This window comes from Tenrec ecaudatus, chromosome 7 (genome assembly GCF_050624435.1).
Source record: "Tenrec ecaudatus isolate mTenEca1 chromosome 7, mTenEca1.hap1, whole genome shotgun sequence".
NCBI classification, from domain to species: Eukaryota; Metazoa; Chordata; class Mammalia; order Afrosoricida; family Tenrecidae; genus Tenrec; species Tenrec ecaudatus.
In genome coordinates, this window is record NC_134536.1 from 55,470,986 (window position 1) to 55,494,048 (window position 23,063).

The 23,063-nt window shown below is 42.0% G+C and overlaps 1 protein-coding gene across 1 annotated transcript in view; it reads left to right on the top strand.

The window, feature by feature from the left end:
• Positions 1–4,643: 4,643 nt before the first annotated feature.
• Positions 4,644–23,063, top strand: part of TRAPPC3L (trafficking protein particle complex subunit 3L) — a 57,426-nt gene continuing 39,006 nt past the window's right edge. The window contains exons 1-3 of the mRNA XM_075554642.1: positions 4,644–4,685; positions 8,094–8,191; positions 11,885–11,984. Coding sequence (XP_075410757.1) covers positions 4,644–4,685; positions 8,094–8,191; positions 11,885–11,984 — 240 coding nt within the window. The remainder of the gene's footprint in view (positions 4,686–8,093; positions 8,192–11,884; positions 11,985–23,063) is intronic.

The window sequence follows — 23,063 nt, forward strand, 5'->3', positions numbered from 1 at the left end:
TGTTTGCTGTTGAAAGAAGTGTCGCTTCAACAGCAGTGCTGTTTTTTTTACCATGTGCTGTTGAGTTGATACCAACTTATGAAGAGCCCAACTATGCAGAGTAGAATTGTACTCCATGGGGTTTTCATGCCTGTGTACATTTGAAAGCAGATAACCAGGCCTTTCTTCTGACACACCTTTGGGTGGCTTTGAACTATCAAACTTGTGGTGAGTAGTCAAGTGTTTAACAGATTGTGCCTTCAACGGAAAACCTTAGGCTGGGCTGTCTAGAGCAGTGCTGTGTTAGGCCAGGTTGACTAAAGAAACAAATTTAGTGACACTCACGTATGTGTAAGAAAGAACTTCATATCAAGAAGTAATTATATATCAAGAAAACATGACAACCTAGTGCAACTCAAGTCCGTAAGTCTGATAGTAGTCCATAAGTCCCGCTTCAGACTCGAACAGCCACATGCACTGATGCAGAATGCAGGAAGATCACAGGCCCATCTGTGCAAAGTCATGTGGATCCAAGGTCGGTAGAAACACGGCAGGGCTCCGGCAGGTCTCCCAGTCAGCAAGCAGGAAGTCAAGGCAGAGAGCAAGGAGGAGGTTCAGGGGCCCTCATTGTGAGAGGGCCACACCCACAAGTCGGCACCATCAGGCTGTGGCCTGGCTGACGATTTGAAAATCACCCCTACACCTTCATATATCTTCAGGTTGACATGACATTATGTAACTACCACAAGTGAGAATTCTGGCCCAGCCAAGATGACACAAAATATTAACTATCACAACCAGTGTTTGACTTATCAATGATTGGAAATGACTACTTATGATTATATCTACGCGTAATCTATCTTCTTTTGAGTTTATAGCTAAGTAATGCCCTGTTAACGATCAGTTTTGCCATCTATGTAACCAACATGTAGTAAATATATGTCTACTCTTCAGTACAGATCCTCTTCATTGAACATGTGCAGATACGTGGATAAAGGATAGGGGGTCTCAGTTGGATGGAGGCTAGTCTGCAGGGGAATTGGAATACAGACCAAATCACACACTAATTTTATGCAAAATACCAGGTTACAGTAAACGCTAAATGCAGGGAAGGTTTATTTCTTTTTATTAAGATCGTTTTATTGGGGGCTCTTACAGCTCTTATAACAATCCATATTTATCAATTGTATCAAGCATATTTGTACATATGTTGCCATCATTATTTTCTAAACATTTACATTCTATTTGAGCCCTTGGTATCAGTGCCTCTTTTTACCCTCCCTTACCCCCTCCCACCCTTGTGACCCCTTGATAAATTATAATTAATTTCATATCTTACACATTCCGCTGTCTCCCATCCCCTACTGCTACTTCCCCCTTCTCCTCCCCACCTTCCCCCTACCCTCCTGGTATGGCTATTCTCATTACTATACCTGAGGGGGTTTTCTGACCTGGATTCCGTGTGTCCTGAGCTCTTATCTGTACCTGTGTACATGTTCCAGCCTAGCCCACAGTGAAAGGCAGGATGGGGGTCATGATAGTGGGGCATATGGAAGTCTCAAGGAACCAGAGGAATATTGTGTATTTCACTGGTGATATACTTCACCCTGGTTGACTCATGCCTTCCTTGTAACCCTTCTCTAAGGGGATGTCCCACTGTCTACAGATGGGTTTGGGGGCTCTTCTCTGATCCTCCTCACTCTTAACAATATGTTTGTTTGTTTGTTTGTTTGTTTTGGGTCTTCTGGTACTTGTTACCTGATCCTCCTGACACCTCATGATCGCACAAGCTGGTGTGCTTTTTCTGTGTGGGTTTGTTCCCTGTTTGATGGCTGCTCGTTAAACTTCAAGCCTTTAAGACCCCAGACGCTGTATCTTTTGATAGCTGGGCACCATCAGCTTTTTTCACCACACTAAATGCAGTTTTGAGTAGAAAATGAAATTACGAAAGATAATAAACCCATCGACTTGATGTTATGGGAGATGGAAGGGCTTTGGCTTATCTAATAGTTTGTGGAGAATCTCAGATAGCAATTGTGCATCTGGCAGATTAGTGGATAATGTCCTCTCTCTGCCTTCCCTACGTCTCTACTCAGTTGTTCGGATGCCTTCTACAGGACCAGGATCAGGAAGAGCACCAAAAAAGCAGTGATATGATTGAAGAACACTTCTTCGTTCCCATCTCCAGTTCCATAAGTCAATCCCAGGCAGGCTAAATGAGAAATTTCCCTTCTGCATTGTTTTGAAATGACCTTTCTTCCCATATTGATGCCAGGGCACTATAGATTTTCTTCCTGTTCAAACCTGTGTCAACTTCTGTGGTTTCTTCTACTTAAGGACGATGTGGTTTGCATAACAAGAAAGACTTTGTGTGACGCGAGGTTCTCTGGCATCATCGGAGCTGCTGAAAGCAGGTGGATTTCTCAGTCTGAAAACCAGCAGTGTCCCAAATAAAGGCGTGTTTACAACTGTACTTGTATAGCTTGTGTCCTATGGAACTGTACCTGACAGGGACTCAGCTCAGCCCATTAGCTCACCCACTGCCCTCTGACTTCTCATCATGGTTCTGACATCGCCCCAGCCCAACTCGTAGGGAGATCTACTCAAGTCCATTCCTCCCCTCCCAACACACTCGCAGACTTTGCTCATGTTTTGCTCAGGGATTGCACAGAGAACTCAAAATTGTCCCCAAACATGTTATTGGTCCCAGCAATGTGGTGTCCCGCACCTCAGGAGCTTTTGTGAGTCTGCTTCTACAATAATTTTCTCTAATATGACGAAATTCGGTGTGGTAGGGGTTTAAATCATTTGGAATCAGCAGATAGAACCCATGTTTCTCATTGTCATTTACTGGCTGAATGACTAAGCACTTTAGTTCATTCAGTGACTGACCAAAATGTTGACAGTTCAAATATTCCCAAATGCGCCATGGGATAATAGACCTGGTGCTTTGTTCTCGTAAAGAGAACAAATAATAATCCTATGGGGCAGTTCTACTCTGTCAGACAGGACACTATGAGTCAGAGACAGCTTGATGGCCTAGAACTACATCCAGCTAGCCTTGAACAATTTTACGAACCTCTCTAATTTATAGATTCTTATTCTATAAAGTGATAATCATGACAGTCGGGGCTATTTTAAAGGCTACAGTAGAATGAAAATGAAAGCCATCTTATACACTGTGAAGTTTATACACTGTGGCTGAGTCGACTTGACTAATGTGTGTCAGAGTAGGATGTGTTTCACAAGGATTTCAGAGGTTGACTTTTCAGAATTGTGTCACCAGACCTTTCTTCTGAGGCACTTCTGGTGACCTTGACACTCCAACCTGGGGTTCACCACTGAGTGCACTACATATTTGTGCCCCCCGTGGCTGCCCAAGTTTATGAGTGTGGGTTATGACTTGATCTACACAAAACCTCCCCGAACCATTAACGCACGGGAATTGATTTTTCTGAGCACGGGGTTATGGGACATAGGGATTAATAGAAATGTCTTACATATTACAGAATTGAATTCAGTACATTCACCTATAAGAAAGATCCATATTAATTAGTATTTATATAATCCATTATAATGTGTTTTGTCACACATATTATCTCTTTGATACTTGCAATTATTCTGTGAGGTGGTTATTATTATTGCTATATATGTACAGATGTGGAGAACTGAGCAATAAAATGACGTGACCAGGATCACACAGCCAGTAAAAGCCAGAACTGCACATTTCTTTGGGCCTCCAAGTCCTCCTAGGTCCTTTCAGCAGTCAGCTTCAAAGTGGTCACCAGTCTTTCTTTTTATAGCAAGAATTTTCTGGAACCAACAGTGCTAATGGATTCAAGCTGTAGGAAGTTCTCCACTAATTTCTTAAACAGAACGGTTACGAATCTATTTCTGGAACAGTTTTGATCCCTAACGCCCTGCAGTTGTCAAGATAAGAGACTTTCTCCTTTGAGCTTTAAATGTTTATACTGGTGCATAAATAAAGAGAGGTCCCAATAGCTAACATCTCAGGAACTATCAAAAGAAAGCTAAGGGCTTGTGGTTTGTGCCACCTGAATTCTATCACTCCTTGAAGTTGCTGGGTCTGAAAAGAAAGTCTTAGATGTAGCTGAATTTTATAATCACACAGGGTGGGGAGTCTGTTTTTCAGACAATGTGATACCCATTGGAGTTGCTGATTAGGTTTGAACCCAGGATTTAGTACCTACAGATTGCTGATTGTGTCTCTCTAATTCATACACCAATCAATACAGACTGGGTATTGCTAACATTTAGAGCTATCTTGGATTCTGACGGTTTCTGTTTGTGATTTCAAAATAATGCCTTGGCACAAGAACAAAACACCACTTCTCTGACGTCCCTTGGGGTAAAGAGTTTTCAGTCCCTCGGTTCTTGGGGTTCTGACTTCATGCTATCAGCTTTCCAGCCTCGAGGACACAGCTTCTCCTCACAAGGGAGCAGTTACTGGATCTGTGGCAGGTTCGGTGGCTACAGCGCAGTCCTGCTCCTGGGACTCATCAGAGCGCACAAGCAGCAGTGTGCAGACAGAGCACTTTGGAGCGAAAGAGGGACTGACAAAAACAAGACCAAGGCCGAAGGCTCTGAGGTTCGAGGGTGGGACAGAAAGACATTGCAGACCAGTTCTTCACCTACCAAAAGCTATGTCTCGCCCTGCACAAAGAAGACCAGGATATCATAAAATAGTAAGACCTTTTTATAATCATATTCTTGAAGATACTGTTTTTCTACTTCAGAGACAGTGTTTTCTTGAGTGGTTTCTGATTTATTTTGAAAGGTGATGTTATATTTAGAATTTTTTCACTGGTGCGAAGGGAGTATTTAGTGGAAGGAGTCATGAATGGCAATTCTGGGAATAGTCACACCTATTTCTTGCACATCGCAACAGAGTGATCAGCTCTTTATACATATTTTAGGGCATTCTTTTCTAACTACTTATATCCATGTCAGCAATTTTTTTTTTTACTTTTGCCTCTGACAGAAAATCTAAAAAGATCAAGTAATTCTTTGTTACTATTATATAAAATAAGAAGCGAAGTGGATATAAAATTGTTAAAGCGTGTTAAATTGAATAATAATAGATCACCAGAAAACTAGGTATTAAATGTTTGCCTTTAAAAATATACTTCCTACTCTTAACTGTGCTTATTATCATAATTTGGTATGTGTTAAATCCTGTCTATAATTGAATTTGACAGCAATTTTCAAAATTCGATATTTTACAGGCCATGTTTGGATGCATATTCTCAGCTAATCCTCCAATTGAAGCTTAAATCCTAAGAAGTTGCAAATGCAAAATGTCATCATTGTGTTCAAATCTCTGTTCACCATTTAGGAGACTGATAGGCACTGAATACACTATAATAATTTCAGCCCCGGTTCCTTAGAACTGTAGTCAACAAGCACCAGACTCCAGTTGCAAATGCCCGCAGGATCTTGATCCATCCTTCAGATGCTAATAAAAGTATATCATTATTGTACAGAACTCATACCCCAATCACTTGATTTACACATCAGCTAAAGAATACTTTATTCCGAGATACTCAAATCTCCTAAACATTTCATTGTATTCTTTTTTTTCTCTTCAATGTGTGGAGTTGACTGACAGCGATGGCTAGAGTAGCAACACTGCTGATTTACCTCCAATGATTTCATCTGGCGCCTCAGAAACATCCTTTCCTCCATACATTGCATTCTTTTATACATGAAAATGATTACTTCTTGTGGTTTTAAGAAACTGTAAAGATAAACTTTTGTTGATCCTCCCTGTGTCAATTGTATGCACTTGAGACTCAACTCTACACTTAGCCAGAGGTACAGACAGCTGTTAGTCGTGTTGCAGAATAAAGTAAACTGATCATTAGGGGTATTGAACTTGAAACTCATCTGGAAGTAAAATATATTTCAGGTATATTTCTCGGTCAGAAAGAGAAAAAGGGAATGTTATTGTTGGGGGTTGATTATAAATAAGCACAATGTTTATGACTTGAAGGCAGAATATAATTTTGTCACCTTGTGTCATTTCCCCAAATTCTTTTGTTGTACTGATGTGGCAACAAAAACTGTATGTCCCCATTCCCAAGCAGAGTCTCTCTCTCTCTCTCTCTCTCTCTCTCTCTCTCTCTCTCTCTCTCTCTCTCTCTCTCTCTCTCACACACACACACACACACACACACACACACTTTCCTTCCCCTCTCCTTCCCCTTTGCTTGTTTTTATGCTGTAGTATGTATTAGCTAGAGCATTAATTTATCTTCAGCGACTTTCTATATGTTAAGGAGATATTTCTAGGCATTTCTTGTGATATAAGTTTCAGTTCTGAGTACATGGTGATATTACAGTGATTTGTTTAATCATATATATGTATGTGTGTATATGTATATACCTGAGAGAATATGAATATGTACTCTAAGGCCTTATCTTGTGCTCTACACTATCTGAGACACTTGGGCGTAGAGGGAAGGACACCTCTTTGTATCTGGAGACACACTGTCCTTTTATGAAAGTAAACGATTATGTTGAAAGTCAGAGGACCCTCCTGGCAAGCATCCAATCACCAGTAGCCCCTCTCTCTCCTCCACCCTGTTCACCTCTCCTCCAGACAGGACTTGCCTTGTTCTCCCCAGAGACCAATGCTGTCAGACTAGCTTCAGAGGCTCTGTCCTTGCCCGGGTGCTGGCTGTGGATTTGGGAAAATCCTCCACCCTCCAAGGCCTCCCTCTCTGTTTTGGGAGGCGGGCGCTGCATTCCATGACCTCTCAGATCCCTTCCCTTTCAAATACAGTGTTCAGTAGCAGGAGCAACACAGAAAGCCGTGGACAAAGGCAGCGCTGGGGTTTCATCTTCTGTTTCCTATGTTCACAACATAGCTAAAGCACATGGCTCTATCCTTTCTTTCTAATCCTCTCAGGAAACAGGACGCATACTATACGGAAAGTGAAAAATCCCTCTTACCCTCTAAGTAAAGAGAAAACTAGAAAGAAAAAAGTGCTTACACATTAGCTGGTACTTTCGGGTTCCTCTTGAATGTTTCTTTGGCAGGTCTGGACTGCACTGGAGATTGTGCAGACTCAAGAGACGTCTCAACCACTGATTCCTTCCATTTGAAAGCAGGGTGGGACTACAACACAGGCAAATTAAAAACAATAGTAATTTAAGTTAGCAACTGCTATTGGAAGGGACCTAATCCATGAAAGTATATTTGAACTTACATAATATAAGCAAATTGCATAGAAAGAAGTTCTGGTATGAAATATATATATATATATATTTCACAGTTTGTCCCTCTTTACAGTGTATTTCAAGGACAGCACAGCATGTTCACAAAAGTGCAAGATTGTTGTTCTGATTAGTAGGAGGATGGAAAACATGAACAGAAAATCTCCATGGCTCCTTCCGACCCCTGACCATAGACCAGGGATGTGAATGCAAAGTGGATTATTGCAGATACAGCTAGACTAAAATGTAACACCTTATCATTTGATCCCTTTTAAATTTGTTTTCACTTTTAATATTTTATGCTTTCTTTTCAAATGAGATTTTGATCTGTTTTACTTTGTTAGTATAGTTAGGCTTATGTTTTGCTTTTTAAATGTCTTACTTTATATAAATCCCCCCCCCCCCGCCAAAAAAGCCCAAACTCACTGCCATCAAGTCAGTGCTGACCTCCTATGGGTTTCTGAGGCTGTAACTGTTTATGAGAGTAGAAAGCCCAGAACCTCCCCCACAGAGCACTGGTGATTTCAAACTGGCAACCATGAGGATAGCAGGCCAACGTATACCCACTACTGTACCCGCCACAGCACCAGGCTGCTGTGATGTGAAACCCAGGATAGACTAATCTATAGAGTGTAAATGAGTTAATGGTTCCCAGAGAATATGGCCAGCGGGGTGAGGGAAGGAGGGAGCTAATAACAGTGAGTACAGAAGAATGAAAATGTTCTAAACTTGAGTGTGGTGATGATCGTACAAATCTTCCTGAATATGTGAGTTATATTCCAATAAAACTGTTTTAAAAAAAAGAAAAAGAGAAAGAACTACAGTCGTCTAACTTGTAACTTTGTCCATAACGTGGAGCCATCCCTTCCCTGCAGAACAAAGATCTGTTCGTCCTTACCTATGGAGCTCTGGTTGCCCAGCTGTGCAAGGATTACGAAAAGGACGAGGACGTGAACAAATATTTAGATAACATGTAAGTAGAAAAGCGTCATTCTTGTGGAATGCACGTCACGTTGTAAGAGCGTCTCCATTTTCCCCTTCTTTTTCTCCATTTCACCATTGATTTCACTCACATCTTAAAGCTGAATGTAATTTCTCACAGCGGCCACTAGGGGTTGATAGCATCAAGGACTAGGAAGTGTGTTCGTGAATATGAAACAGTTTTATTTTAGTTAGAAATCATTCCTAAAATAAAGACTGTGATAAGACACTGTTCTTTTAACCACATTTTAGAATATCAGGTGTGATTCTCTTCTGCACTCTCTTGTTCTTAAACTAAGGTGACCAGATTTTAACATTGGTACAGCGGGACACCATTGATAAAACTCATATCCTGGCGAAATAGCCACATGGCAGCCGAAAACCGTATACTCTAGCTTGTCGTGCATTCTTTCCAAAAATCGGGACTTTTTTAAAACGCTGGGGGACGCCAGACAATTTATTAAAAATCGGGACTGTCCCTCATAGATCCCTTAGGGCAGGATATGCAAGCAAGGTCTCCTTCAGGAAGGAGAGTCATGGCACAGGGACGAAGGGTCCTCGTGTTATGTGCTGTGGAAGCGATCCTAACCCAGAGCGCCCTGTATACCAGAGTTGGAAGAGCCAGAGGGTTTGAATATTTATGGAAGCAGATCACTGGGGCATTTCCCCCACAGAGCAGCTCTTGGGTTTGACCTACTAACCATTGGGTTTGTAGCTGATTGCTTAGTCATTCTCATATCAAGGCACCCTGGAACTATGGGTAAAGGCCATTTTTACGTTGTTGTTTTTTCCTTCAACAATGTATGGTTTTTATTGTGTGAATGTTTTTAGTCACCATGGTGCTCTGCTTACAATAAAAGGAAGACTCCGCCCTTCTTTCTTTTTAAAATAAAACCCATTCTTCTTTCTTAATGGAGTTTTCTCATGCACGCATTTCTTTTTTATTGCTCAACAATATGTGTTGGGTTTTTTTTTCAGTCAACGTGTTTAACCTTTTACTTATGAACCTTAAAAGGGAAACTAAGAGTATGCTGATTAGAAGAGGGGGTTTTGTTTGTTCGTTCGTTTGTTTACTACTTAGGTAAGTTGAGGGCAGAAATGTAGCTTACTTGATCATTTTAAAACATTTTTTTAAAGATTCATAATATTTGCAGTTGGGAGAGAAACGTATAAAGGCCTAAAGGAAAGCAGAAAGATTTTCTCTTTGAATCCTTGAGTTCTTCTCTTCAGAAAGGACATTTCTAGATGCGTATCCTTTTTCTATTTGGAAAGTTCTTTTCTAAGCGTCCAGTGCTTAGTTTGGTCCGTGCCCATTTTTATGGTGGTGTTGGGTGTCTTCAGGTCCATTTCAGTTCACGGGGCCCATGTCGGAGGAGACTGCCCTGCAGGCTTCTCCAGGCTGTCCTCTCTCCAGAGCCCGTCACCCCGCCTCTCTGCCTGGGCCACTGGGATGGAACCAGCAGCCGTCCTGTCAGCGGTTGCACCACTGGGCATCTGTCTTCTTCATTTGGCTCCGCCGCCAACCTTCATGGTGACCGACGGGAGCTCGTTTCTGACTCACGATGACACCCCAAGAGGGCTAGCGTGGAGTGGTCCTCCACAGGGCTTCGGTGGCTGATTTTCAGCTTCGGTTGCCCTTCCATAGTTTTGTGGAATAACTGTAATAAAAATTCACAAGCTCATTTACTTGACACAAAACAAAACAAAAACGAAAACATCTTGGCTTACTTTTTTTTTTAAACATTTTATTAGGGGCTCATACAACTCTTATCACAATCCATACATATACATACATCAATTGTATAAAGCACATCTATACATTCTTTGCCCTAATCATTTTCTTTTCTTTTCTTTTTTTACATTTTTTTAGGGGCTCATACAACTCATCACGATCCACACATATACATACATCAATTGTATAAAGCACATCCGTACATTCTTTGCCCTAATCACTCTCAAAGCATTTGCTCTCCACTTAAGCCCTCTGCATCAGGTCATCTTGGCTTACTTGAAAGGGACAAAAACATACTGGTTTTCTAATTGGGTGGACATTTTAACAAATACGAAGGAAATGAATTTTGATTCCCATGAGAGGAGAAGGAATTCACATTTGGATTTCTCAATAGCATCTCTTGGGAGCATTTGACATTTTTTATTTGATTGTTAAAGCATCTACTTTGCACTAACACACCCATGGACCAAGGCAAGATGTGTACGGATGGATGTCACACTGTTCTGCATGTTCGGGCTCCCTCGCTCTGCCCAGAGGCTATGGTGGGCCATCCTGATGACTACAAAGCACTGCGGAGAGAGGAAAACCCCGATCACTGCTGTGTACTATAGACATTACTTTCTTAATGTCAGAATTCTTGCTAGATTTATTCATCTTTTTCTTGAAATTCAAGTATGCTGAATTGAATATTTCTGACCATTCAGGATATTAACTAGAATATCCTCTTGGAATGGACTGACCACTAAAACCAAGCTCATTGCCCTTGAGTCACGTATCCTAACCCATAGCAACCCTGTAGGACAGAGTAGCGCTGTCTATGTCCGTTTCCAAGAAGGCCACTCTTTGCAGCAGTCGAAAGCCTCATCTTCTTCTCTCAGAGTGGCTTGCTGACGTTGAAGTTAGCAGCCCAGAGCATAATCCACTGCGCCACCAGGGCTCCAGCCATTGGAACTAGTCAATAAATAAATAAATAAATAGTCGAATACCAAAGCAGTCTTCCCGCAACTAAAAGCCGGTCCCCAAATCTCACCCTTGGAGCAATTGCTATTTGCACAACACGGTAGAGTCTTATCTTGTTGAACATCTTTTGCTCATCCAAATAATTTATTTAGGTACACATGGTTCTTATGCTGAATGAACCGATTTTGTGCTAGTGGCTAGGCAAACGAAGTCTTTGTCCCTTGTAGTTTCACCATGAAGGTCAGCTTTCATGAAGCAGAATGAACTAGAGACAGAGTTCTTCTACTCCTCTCAGAAGCTTCATAGATTCTCAGTCTCTCTTGAAGATGGTGTATGCCCACTCCTTTTCACTTCTATGCTCAGCTGCATAAACCCATCAATAAGATGCTCTCAGAAGATTTCCTGTAGAGTGGACATAATAAGATACCTTCCTTAAGGTGCATAGATTTGGTTCCCTCCTCGAATTAAAAAGTAAAACTCAGAATTCCAATCACTGAAATCTGTCCTGGCAATAAAAATATATATATATATTTCTCTGTGTTCCTTTTTTTTTTCCTTCCAGAACCCACCCTGGATATGCCTGACCTCTTACCAGGAGACCATGCTAACAAGTATGATCATGTAGTAACCACATGCTCCCTTTGTTTCCGTCACTAGTTGAGTATAAGAACCCTAAGTTACCAAGGAGAAGCATTACACCTCATGCATCAACTTTCCTTAATTTTAGGCTATCCTGTCAAGCCTGGCCCCGTCTTTGTTCTGGTCAGACGCCTCTGCTTGCAGACTTGTTCTTGTTTCTTAGTTGTGTTGCCCTGTGCTTCTGTAGCTAGAGTCTATTGGGTGACTAAGAAACCCAATGCCAAACGGCCTTTTGACCTGGCATCTTTATGTCAAAGATGAAATGCTGAACAGATGAATCCACTCTTAAACACAGGTAGGCGTAGTCATTGCGCAGCTATTGTTTCAAGATGGCATTCTTTCCATTATCCCTAGGGGATACAGCATTGGAACTCGGCTGGTGGAAGACTTTTTGGCACGCTCCTGTGTGAGAAGATGTCATAGTTACTCAGAAATCACAGACATCATTGCACAGGTAAATTCAGTTTCGTTTTATTCATGTGTGTGTGTGTGTGTTTAATCTTTGCTTTTTGGTGGAGTTGGTGGTGGTTTGTTTCTGATTCTGCTGGTTTCGTGCTGTGTTGGGTGTGGAGCAAGAGCGTCCGTAGGTGTCCCTGACTAATGGTGTGGGAAGTGTCTGTCTGATACCGGGTAAGAGGTTTTGAGAAAATAAACAGAAGGAGAATGCTATTATTGTGATAATTGAATAGGACAACCTGTGTCCTACTTTCCTAGTGTTGTGACATAAATGCCACAAGTGGGCAGCTTTACAGAACAGAAATTTAGTTTTTTCACAGGGTAGGAGACTAGATGTCCAAGTTCTGGGGCCAGTTACAGGTGAAAACTCATTCTATGTCCACTCTTGGGGGCACCCTGTCTCTATTTCTATAGTCCAGTTGCTCCTCAGTTTCTTGGGAATATTTTCCTGGCCTGTGGGTTAAACCCTGGGCTGCTAAACACAAGATCAGTGGTATAAACCCACCATTTGCTCTGTGGGGGAAAGGTGAAGTTGTCCATGCGCATAAACATTTACAGTTTCAGAAAGTATAAGGAGTAGTTTTACTCTGTCCGATAGGATTGCTAGGAATCCAACTCCACTCGGTGGTAGGGGGTGTTATTTTATTTTTATCTTTCTCCCATTTGTGCTTGGATGCTTCTGGACCTAAGTTTCCCTTTTTAAACTAAAAAATGATTAGGTTTATGACATACCCTACCGCTATATGGTCTTATGAACATGAAAAAGAAAACCCAAAGCTTTGCCTTGGTTATGTAGTGATGCTGTAACAGAAATGCCACAAAGAGGTGGCTTACACACACAGAAATGCCTTCTCTCACAGTGTACGTGGCTTGAGTTTTGAATTCAGAGTGCCAGCTGCAGGGGAAGGCTTTCTCTCTCTCGTTGCTTTCGGGGACCTCCTTGTCATCAGTCTGCTTTTGGGCCTTAAAGTTTCCTAACACAAGGACCTTGAGTCCAAAGTATGCTCTCTACTCCCAGCTCTTTTTCTTGGTCATAGTAGACCCTTCTGCTTGATTATTTAATCTTTTCCATCTCAAGCAACAGCCTACACTTGTAGATTGTGTCCAGTCTCACTGATAAAACTACCACTAACCCTGGATCATTAATGTCATAGAAATCAAGATTTACAGCATACAGGATAATTACATAAATCACCAAATGCAGGATAATAACACACTACTGAGAATCATGACCTTTCCAAGTTGGCCATGGATTTTCTTTTTTTGGGGTGGGTGTGTGTGTGTCAGGGGGTATGGGTTGGGAGCAGGTAAGACACGGTTTAATCCATAATGATGTGTATTCCCCAACCCAGTTTTCTGAAATAATCATTTAAAATGCCTCTAGTTATCTCAGAGAATATCACTGTAGTGATTCTCATAGCAATGTTTTCTTCCTCAAGAGAAATATAAAGATTTTGTAAATGTCTGTAGTCTAAGAACTTTCACAGTCCAGATGCATGAGGAACAATTTAGAAGTGTTCAGGGTTAATCTCAAATTTATCATATATGAGACAGAAGTAGATAATACAACTGAATTCAGAATTCCTTTAAGCTGAAGACCTATAGCCATCAATCAAATGCTGTTAATTTACAAAAGACGAGAATGTATGCATGGATGTGAGATATTTATGAACTCCGGGTATACTGTTTCTGGTCCTCTTGATTGGCCAGTTTTCTTTTCTACTCTTAACAGGAAGAGTCTTCCATGTTGCCAATCTGATTTTTCATATGGCTGGCAGTTACTCCATAGTCTGTGATTCCAAATGTGATTCTTATGTGGTTGCTGTGTCAGAGTTAACTTGATGGCAGTGAGTGTGGTGTGTGGGGGGGGTGGGGGTACATGCATGTGTAAATATATTTTTCAGAATGCTGGTGAACAATGAAATTAAGAGATAATGGAATTTTTCATGAACTTTTTGAAGCCTTCTCATTCATATATTTTCTTATGAGTAATATTTGCATATATATTCTTCTAAAAATATGAGAGGGATTCAAAATTTGTGGAAAATGGAATTGAAAGATACTAGGTGGAGACCCAGTGCGGGAATTGTGCCCAATCTGGCCCCATCACACTGGGGTGAAACACTAAGGGCATGCAACAGAGCAGCAAGGGGAGCAAAGTGATGAAATCCCCAGAGAATACCAAAAATAGACTTTGAAGACAGAGTGTGGCACCCCATCAGACTCCACTGGAAAACACTCGTAAAGGCCAACAAACAGACCTTGAACCATTTATAGGCTTTTCCACTTTTGTCAGTGCTTTTTTTTTTGGTGTTGCTATTTTGTTTTTTTAAATTGTTATTGCTATTGTTTTATTGGTTTTGATTTCCTTTGTTGTTTTGTTTGACTTTGCCTGATTTTTGCATTTGTTAATGTCTCTGCATGTCTATCTAGATAAGATAGATGGGATAAACAATTTGGAGATTAAAAGAATGGGACCAATGGTTCCAGGGGGGTATGGGAGAAAGGACAGGGGGTGATGGTAACCAACTCAGGGACAAGAGAACATCAAGTGAACTATAATCAATGGAAGGAAGGTCATAGGATGCCTAGTGGGGCTTAATCAAGGGCAATGTAGCAGCGAGGAATTACTAATACCGAATAAAGGCCAAAAGTGGTGGTGGGACAAGAGGAAAGTAAAAGAAAATAGAGGAAAGTACCAAGAAGCAAAGGATATTTATAGAGGCCTAAGTATGGGCATGTATTAATGTAAATATATATATATATATATATATAATGAGAGGGGAATAGATCTATGTACTTATATCTATATGTTAAGAATTAAAGTAGCAGATGGACATTGGGCCTTGACTCAAGTACTCCTCCAACACAAGGACACTTTGTTCAAATAATCTGGCGTTCTGTGATGCTCACCTTCCCAACATGATCGCTGAAGACAAAATGAGTGCATAAGCAAATGTGGTGAACAAGCTGATGGTGCCCGGCTATCCAAAGATATAGCATCTGGGGTCTTAAAGGCTTGAATATAAACAAGCAACCATCTAGCTGAGAAGCAACAAAGCACACATGAAAGAAGCACACCAGCCTGTGTGATCATGAGGTATCTATGGGGTCACGTATCAGGCATATAAGTCCCAGAACAAAATCATAGCCAATGCAGGTGGTGGTGGTGGTGGTGGTGGTGGTGGCGGTGGTGGCGGCAGCATGGAGTGGAGACCTCAAGCCCATGTGTAGACAATTGGACATTGCCTCATAGAAGGGTCACAGGGAAGAGATGAGGCAGTCAGGGTTCAGTGTAGCACCAATGAAACTCACAACTCTCCTCTAGTTCTTTTGTTGTTATTTTTTCTTTTTTTCCTCTAGTTCTTTATTGATTCCTTCCCCACCATCATGACCTCAATTCTACCTTACAAATTGGATTAGACCAGATCATGCACACTGCTTCAGATAAGAGTCCACAACACAGGGAATCCAGGATAGGTAAACCCCTCAGGGCCAACAATGAGATAGAGATACCAGGAGGATTAGGGGAAGGTGGAGGGAGAAAGGGGGAATAGGTCACAAGGATCAGCATATAACCCCCTCCAAGGGGGACAAACAAGAGAAACGTGGGTGAAGGGTGATAGAGGATGATGTAAGATATGAAAATAATAATCAACAACTTATCAAGGGTTCATGAGGGAGCACGGTGGGGGAACGAGGGGGAAAAATAAGGAGCTGACATCAAGGGCTCAAGTAGAAAGAAAATGCTTTGAAAATGATGATGGCGACATATGTGCAAATGTGCTTGACACAATGGATGCATTTACAGATTGTGGTAAGAGATGGAAGAGCCCCCAATACAAGTTTTTAATAATAAAAAAGAAAGATACTAGGATATTTTTAATTGTACATTAAGAAAGACACTAGGATTTTTCTATAAGCTTTTTGAAGCCCCTTAGTGTATGTGTGTCTTATATAGTATGCCTGTTTATTCATTTAATAATAGACAACTGCTTTTCCATGTTAAAAAAAGTTTAGCAGAGCACCCCTCAGATAAATTTGTTGAGCAAAGAGCAGTAACTATCTAGAAATAGAAGCACATATAAACTCACTGCTGAGAGCCTAGAATGACCCCAGGATACATAGTGGAAGAACAAAGCTCATCTGAAATGCCCTCAATGCTGTAATTGTGCTTGACCTGCAAAATATTGGGTGTTTGTTAACTGCACCCCAGTCAGTGCAGTTCAGTGACATGGAAAGATTCTTCCATTTCTTTCTTACTCTTTTCTTGTCTCTAGAGACAGACTGTGATCTCTAAAAGAATAATTTCATAATCATTTTAATCATAAAAAATTAAGAGAACTAGTCATCTCAAGTAGAAAAAAGAGTCTGTATGAGCAATAATTTTTTAACAGCACCATTAATCTAAAGTAGCTGCTAACAAATATCCCATAAAAGTCCTTCCCAGAGGTGGCTAAGTCAATTGGAAGTCTCACAATAAACCTTTAAAGTCCTCTGCCGGGATATGCCTCATGTTTTACTAGTTACATGAAAAAAATATATATATCTGAAAGCAAAAGTAAACATGCTGATGCAGAGTTCATGTGTATGGAGGGCTTACCAGGATTAGTTCTTCATAAAAACACACTGAAAGAAAAGAAAAGATGAAGGGAACTGAACAAAAGGAAAGAGGGATGAGAAGAAAGAACAATTGAATTCTGGTTCAGTCTCTGGGTGATAAGCTTTTCCTTGGCAGGGAAGAGCCTCGGGAATATATTTCATGCTTCAACTCACTGAAGGGCGCTGTGAGGGCTGCATGGTCCCTTCCACGAGGACCTTGACATTGTAGCTGGCAATGACATCTTCGCTGTGGGGTGAGAATAGAAAAAGAGCTCTTTCTGTGCACAGACTAGGAAAGACTGAGACGGAACTAACCTAGTAAGAGAATGTCAGATTGAAGAAATGATGGTCTCTATTTTTTACAGAGACTAGGATGTCCTCCACTTCATAAAAGTATATTCGGTCTTTGAAAGTTCATTTCAGGTTTAAAAAATAGTTGACCTCCAACTAGAGCATGTTTTTACCAGGTTGGAAATAGGTGTGTTTGATATAAGAAAAAAAAATCTTGATGCCATTACTGATGAAGATCAAAGACTACAGCCTTCAATATAGATTAGACTTCAAAATAAAGAAAACAGAAATCCTTACAACGGAACCAAGACAATATCATGGTAAATGGAGAGAAGATTAAAGTTGTCAAGGAGTTCATTTCATTTACCTCCACAATCAATGTCCATGGAAGTAGTTGTCAAGAGATCATATCACAGCGACAAATCTGCTGCAGAAGGCGGCTTGAACAGCAAAGAATTAATTTTGAGGGCAAGCTGCACTTGACTCTTGATATGGTAACCTCATTTGTGTACAATCTGGACCATGAATATAGAGGATGGAACAGGAATTGATGAGTTTGAATTACGGTGTTGGCAAAGCATGCTGAGTATGCCAGGGACTGCCAGGGTAAACTGACTGCAAGGCCCTCGGTTCAAATCTGCCAGCCCCTCTGCAGGAGAAAGAGGACGTTTCCGCTCCAGTAATGTTTGACATCCTCAGAAACTCTATTTGCAAATACTGAGAATCCAAATTGACTGTGAGTTGGAATCGACTCAACAGCGGTGGGCTTGGTTTGAGCATCTACTGGGAGGATGAACACATCTGTCCCACAGAATGAACACATCTGTCCCAGAATGTCCCTGGTTAAAGATACATGCCTGGCAGAGCAGAGGGGGCAATGAAAAAGAGTAAGACCCCAAGGAGCTGATTCGACACCTGGCTGCTACAATGGGCTTGAACATCGCAACACTGTGGTTCAGAACCAACTCGGTGCCATCTAATGACAACAACCAGCATTTTATCATCTCCAGCAGAGCGCCTTTTCCACGGGGAAGTGATTTTGACACGGGCAAAGGGCTCGGCTTTAGCTATCTACCTGCCCACGGATGCTTCGCTTGTAGTTAACAGCTTTCATTAAAATGCCTGGCCTTTGTCAGTGTTCTCTCATTAATCCTTGTGAACTCTCCCGGGAAGAGGCAAGTGTCAATTGTTGGTCTCTTTTACTGGGAAGCAGCGCTGGGTCAGAGGAAGTTGTGCCCTAAGCGTAGAAGGGCACTGCCCACACAACATAACAGAATCAGGAATGGCACCTAATGGCTGGAATTGTGTTTGGAGGCCCTGCCAAACGCTGCACTTAAACAGAATACCATCATCCTTTTCAAGGGCTGAGTACTTATGGCAAGCACTGACATTGTGCCCGTCCACATATCTGACACACCCATCTGAGATATTTAGTATCAATATTTAAACCAAACATCAAACTTCCTGCTTGACCTTTATAAAACAAAAACGTTTCTTACTGGCCACCCCTACAGTCTCTACCCTCTCCCTCCACCCCCATGTCCAGTGGCCCATTGCCTTGGTCCTTCTCTGGATTCCACTAACTTTTCCTTCCTGGAAATTTTGCCTCTAGTTTGGTGGAAGGTTACCTTAAGAGAAAAGGGTTCCTGTGGAATAGAAACTTTTCAGGAGGAATAGAAGACATTTGACGGATGGACAGGTGAGCAAGTGGCAGTCCTGGGCTGGACACCTAGGGCAGGGCTGTGGGCAGGATGGCAAGGCTGTGGGGCACCAGGCAGGGCAGAAGGGTGGGTGGGAGAGGGAGAGGGAGATCTGGCAGCTTAAAATACATCCTTGAAGTCAGAAAAAAAACCCAAACAAAACCCCCTCACTCAGTAACTTGATAACCTAGCGTAGAACTGCCCAATAGGGTCTCCAAGACTGGAGATCGTTACAGAAGCCCACTGCCCATCTGTCTCCATTGATGGGGCAGCACTGCAAGCGGCTCCTCTCCAACCCGCTACCGCCCGTCCCCAATCCCCGCCCCCGCTAGTATCCAAGGGCTTTAACTACTGCATCCTAGGATTGAAGTCGGGCACCCGTCCTCTAGTTTTACTTCTCTAAATGATGTCTCCTAACCGACAGTGGAAACTGCAATGGTTCCTAGAAGCTGCTTGATGGTACACCCAGGGCAGGTGCCACACCTACCATACTTTAGCTGACCCCCCGAAGTGCCTAGACGACGTGGCTCTCACAGTACCCAGAATCTCTGTTTGGGTTCTAGGAATTAAAAAGGGGGAAATGAGAGAAAGCACATGCAGTTGAAGATAATGGAATAGATGGAGTACCTCTAAAGCTAGCGATGGAAAGAGCAGCATGCAGGACCCCATCTCCTGACCACGGTCTACTTCACACTCTTCTGCTGGAGAGCACAGTGGTGTGACTTGAGGTATTCATAAGCCACTAAGCTTCGGAAAATGTTCTTTAGGCAGGTTTTAGACACCAAATTTCACTCTCTAATGCTACGAAAAGAAATTTCATGCCAGAGGCCAAACAATCTTTAGTCAACCTTACATTTTTATTTAAAAAGGAAATGACAGGTTGATTCTACAGTCAACTTCCTGCAATGTGTATCTGCAACCTTTTTTAAAAATATATGATTTTACCACATAAAAGTCTACTGATTGTGGTAGTGGCGCATTAAATAAAATGCACTAATTTGCACAAATAATGATCTGCATTAGGAAATTATAGTTTACATTTTAATGGTACAGTCTTTCCACAGAAAACTCAGTTTGGCCCTCTCCCATTTTCCCAGCAGGAGTCTTGGAAAGTAAACAGATTCTCTATTACTAGCCCCATGTTGACTTTGCCACAGAGGAAAATAGAGAAGCCAGCTGCAAATTTAATTCTTCCGACCCTACGCCAGGATTTTCCCACGGATTTCTTCTTTGAAATATAGCTTTGAAGATTTTTTTGTCCTGCAATAATAGTTCTTGGAGACATTTTGTATTTGTAAATGAAAGTGTGGAGTTTGGTGGTAGAGGTATCAAATCTGATAGTAGTATTAGTCATCAAATATGAAGGAGTGTACCGGTTACTTATAGGCATACATTATTCCCCAGTTTATTATCAGGCAAGTAGAAAATACAATCGTATCCTCTGTGACCTAAGCAGAAATTCTCTTCTTTAATTATACCCAAATGTATTTCATGGTTTCCATTCATAGTCATCAGGGCAGTTTTATTATTGACACAAGCTTATTACAGACAAACTATCATATACATCAAGGTTATTATGAAGAGCAGACATGACAGAAAATGTTATAAGGTTACCATTTCAAATGCAATTCAAACAGAATTCCTATCTCATATCAGGGCCTCGGAAGAGGAGTCTAGCCATGCGTAGTGTGCCAAGCCCAAAGCAAACGCACTGCCATGGAGTGAATCTCAATGGGAGAGGGAAGCCTCAGCTTTCTTCTGAGCAGCAACTTGTGGGTTCAAACTTGCACCCCAAGGTGCAACTCACTATTTCACCCATGCCCCTTATGCCCACTATAGTCAGAGTTCAAAGATAAGGCTCCAAATCTGTGTCAAAACACTCCAAGTTTTGTGAACCTGACCACGTGATTCAGCCGATCTAACCCTCAGTTTCCAGACTTGCCAGATGAGCGCTCTCTGAGCTACAGCTCCCCGGGCTTTCAGAAACTGTCTTCCCTGGAGACACCCTGAACTCTACTCCTCAGTAGCAGGGTGGTGAGTGTACCTGCAAAAAGCCTCCACTTACAGGCAGGGTTCGGAACCACTTCCTTTGGCACAAACTCTGCTCATCAAAGCTGGGAGACGTTTACTGTCAGGCCAATTGGATGGCTGTTCCGAGGGGCAGCATACAGCCCCACCTCACCCGCTGCTCTCAAGGCAACTGCAGTTCCTGGGGCTCCCACCACTGTGGCCATCCCAGAAGCAGAGTGTGACTTCTTTCTCCCCTCGAGGGGCTGTTGTCTTCAAACCATTGACTTTTGGGTTAGCAGCTACATACTTTTAGCCCCACACTGCCAGGGCCCACACCCGGGGCACATAAATAAATGATGACCTCTCTTCATCAGTGTTGACATAGCGAAGAGAATACTAATAATGGAGAAAAGAGTGTGCGGTGGAAAAAGACTTAAGACACGTTACCCTCTCATCGTGGGCTAGAAGGTTGGAATCCAATGTTTGACTTGCAGCTTCCTAATTCGGTAAGGTAAAAATGAGGTCTTCTCCTTTTAATAGAATAAAATGAAATCTTCCCTTAATTAAATAATGCGAGCAACGGATTTTTGGTGACTGACGTAAAATCAATGAGATGATTGAAAGTAAATGTTTAGAGGAAGCAGTAGAAACGCGGGTGCCTAATGCAAGGAAGGAAATCGAAGTGGTGCATGACGTAAGCACAAACTCCAGGGCAAAAGGAGTTAGGCACAGGATCCAGAGAAGAATCTAAATGGCAGAGAGGACTTTTTCCCACACATTTTTATTTAAATTTCAGTAAAGTGGTCTATTTAAGATTGAAGCTGACTGCATAGAAAAAGTCGAGCAAATCCTATTGATTTTATTTTTAATCCCGCATTTGATCTCAATGCACAGAACCGGTGTGGTGGAGTCTACACTAGTAATTTAAGCCTCTACAGTGCAAAACTCCTGAGTCATTTAACAACGGTAGCCACTCTGTGGCCTTAAAATTTCTGCCTTCAACAGAGACTTGTGGGTATGTTTTTTAACAGAGATAACTCAAGTCATACTGTTAGACATTTTCAGAGACAAGGTTTGGAAATAATATCAGTTAGGACCCAATCAGGAGACAACGCACCCAGGGAAGATTTTTTTTTAATGAAAAAATTATTTACTCAAACAAACAAGCAAAAAACCCTCCCCCTAGAAGAATTTACTACAGAGGATAGCACTGAAGCTGCAGCTCAGGGAGAGGGGCATTTCTGATCAGAGCACATGGGAGCAAATGAAGGGGAAGGAAGAGAGAGTGGAGCGCATCCTGGGTCACCAAGCCAGAGGACAATATCCCCACTCAGAACAGCCAATGCACAGAGTGGACCATATGACTGGCCCGACTATGAGACACAATGTCCCTCGCTGACCCATGGCCCTGCAGCAGACAACACTGGAGACTATGTGTCTGTATTGGCCCAGTATGACCCCACCACACTGAGGCAAAATACTAAGGGCATGGGGGAAGAGCAGTGGGAGGGAGCAGAGCAGGGAGGTCCCGAGGGAGTGCTAAAGACAGACTTTGAAGCCAGGGTGTGGCACCCCATCAGACTCCACTGGAGGTCAACAAACAGACCTTGAATTATTTACAGATTTTTCTTTTTTTAATTTTAATTTCTTTTTTAAAAAACATTTTATTAGGGGCTCATACAACTCTTATCACAATCCATACATATACATACATCAATTGTATAAAGCACATCTGTACATTCTTTGCCCTAATCATTTTCAAAGCATTTGCTCTCCACTTAAGCCCTTTGCATCAGGTCCTCTTTTTTTCCCCCTTCCCTCCCCGCTAACCCCTCCCTTATGAGCCCTTGATAATTTTAGATTATTATTTTGTCATATCTTGCCCTATCCGGCATCTCCCTTCACCCCCTTCTCTGTTGTCCGTCCCCCAGGGAGGAGGTCACATGTAGATCCTTGTAATCGATTCCCCCTCTCCAACCCACTCACCCTCTATTCTCCCAGTATCGCCCCTCATACACCTGGTCCTGAAGGTATCATCCACCCTGGATTCCCTGTGCCTCCAGCTCCTATCTGCACCAGTGTACAACCTCTGCTCTATCCAGTCTTGCAAGGTAGAACTCGGATCATGGTAGTTGGCAGGTAATTTCTATTTATTATTTAGGTCATTGGTTTTTTTATTGTCGTTGTGTTTTCTTTTGTTTCTTTGCCTTGCTGTGTCTTGTTTTTCTGTGCATATTATTAACTCTGCAGATATATCTAGATAAAATAGGCTGGATGAAAAGTCTGGAAGAGAAAACCATGGGACCAATGGTTCCAGGAGGACATGGGAGAGGGGGAGGTGGGGAAAAGGAGGTGGTGTTGACCAACCCAGGAACAAGGGAACAACAAGTGATCCAAAATTAGTGGCAAGGAGGTTGTGAGAAGCCTGGTAGGGAATGATCAAGGGCAATGTAATCAAGAGAAATTACTGAAAC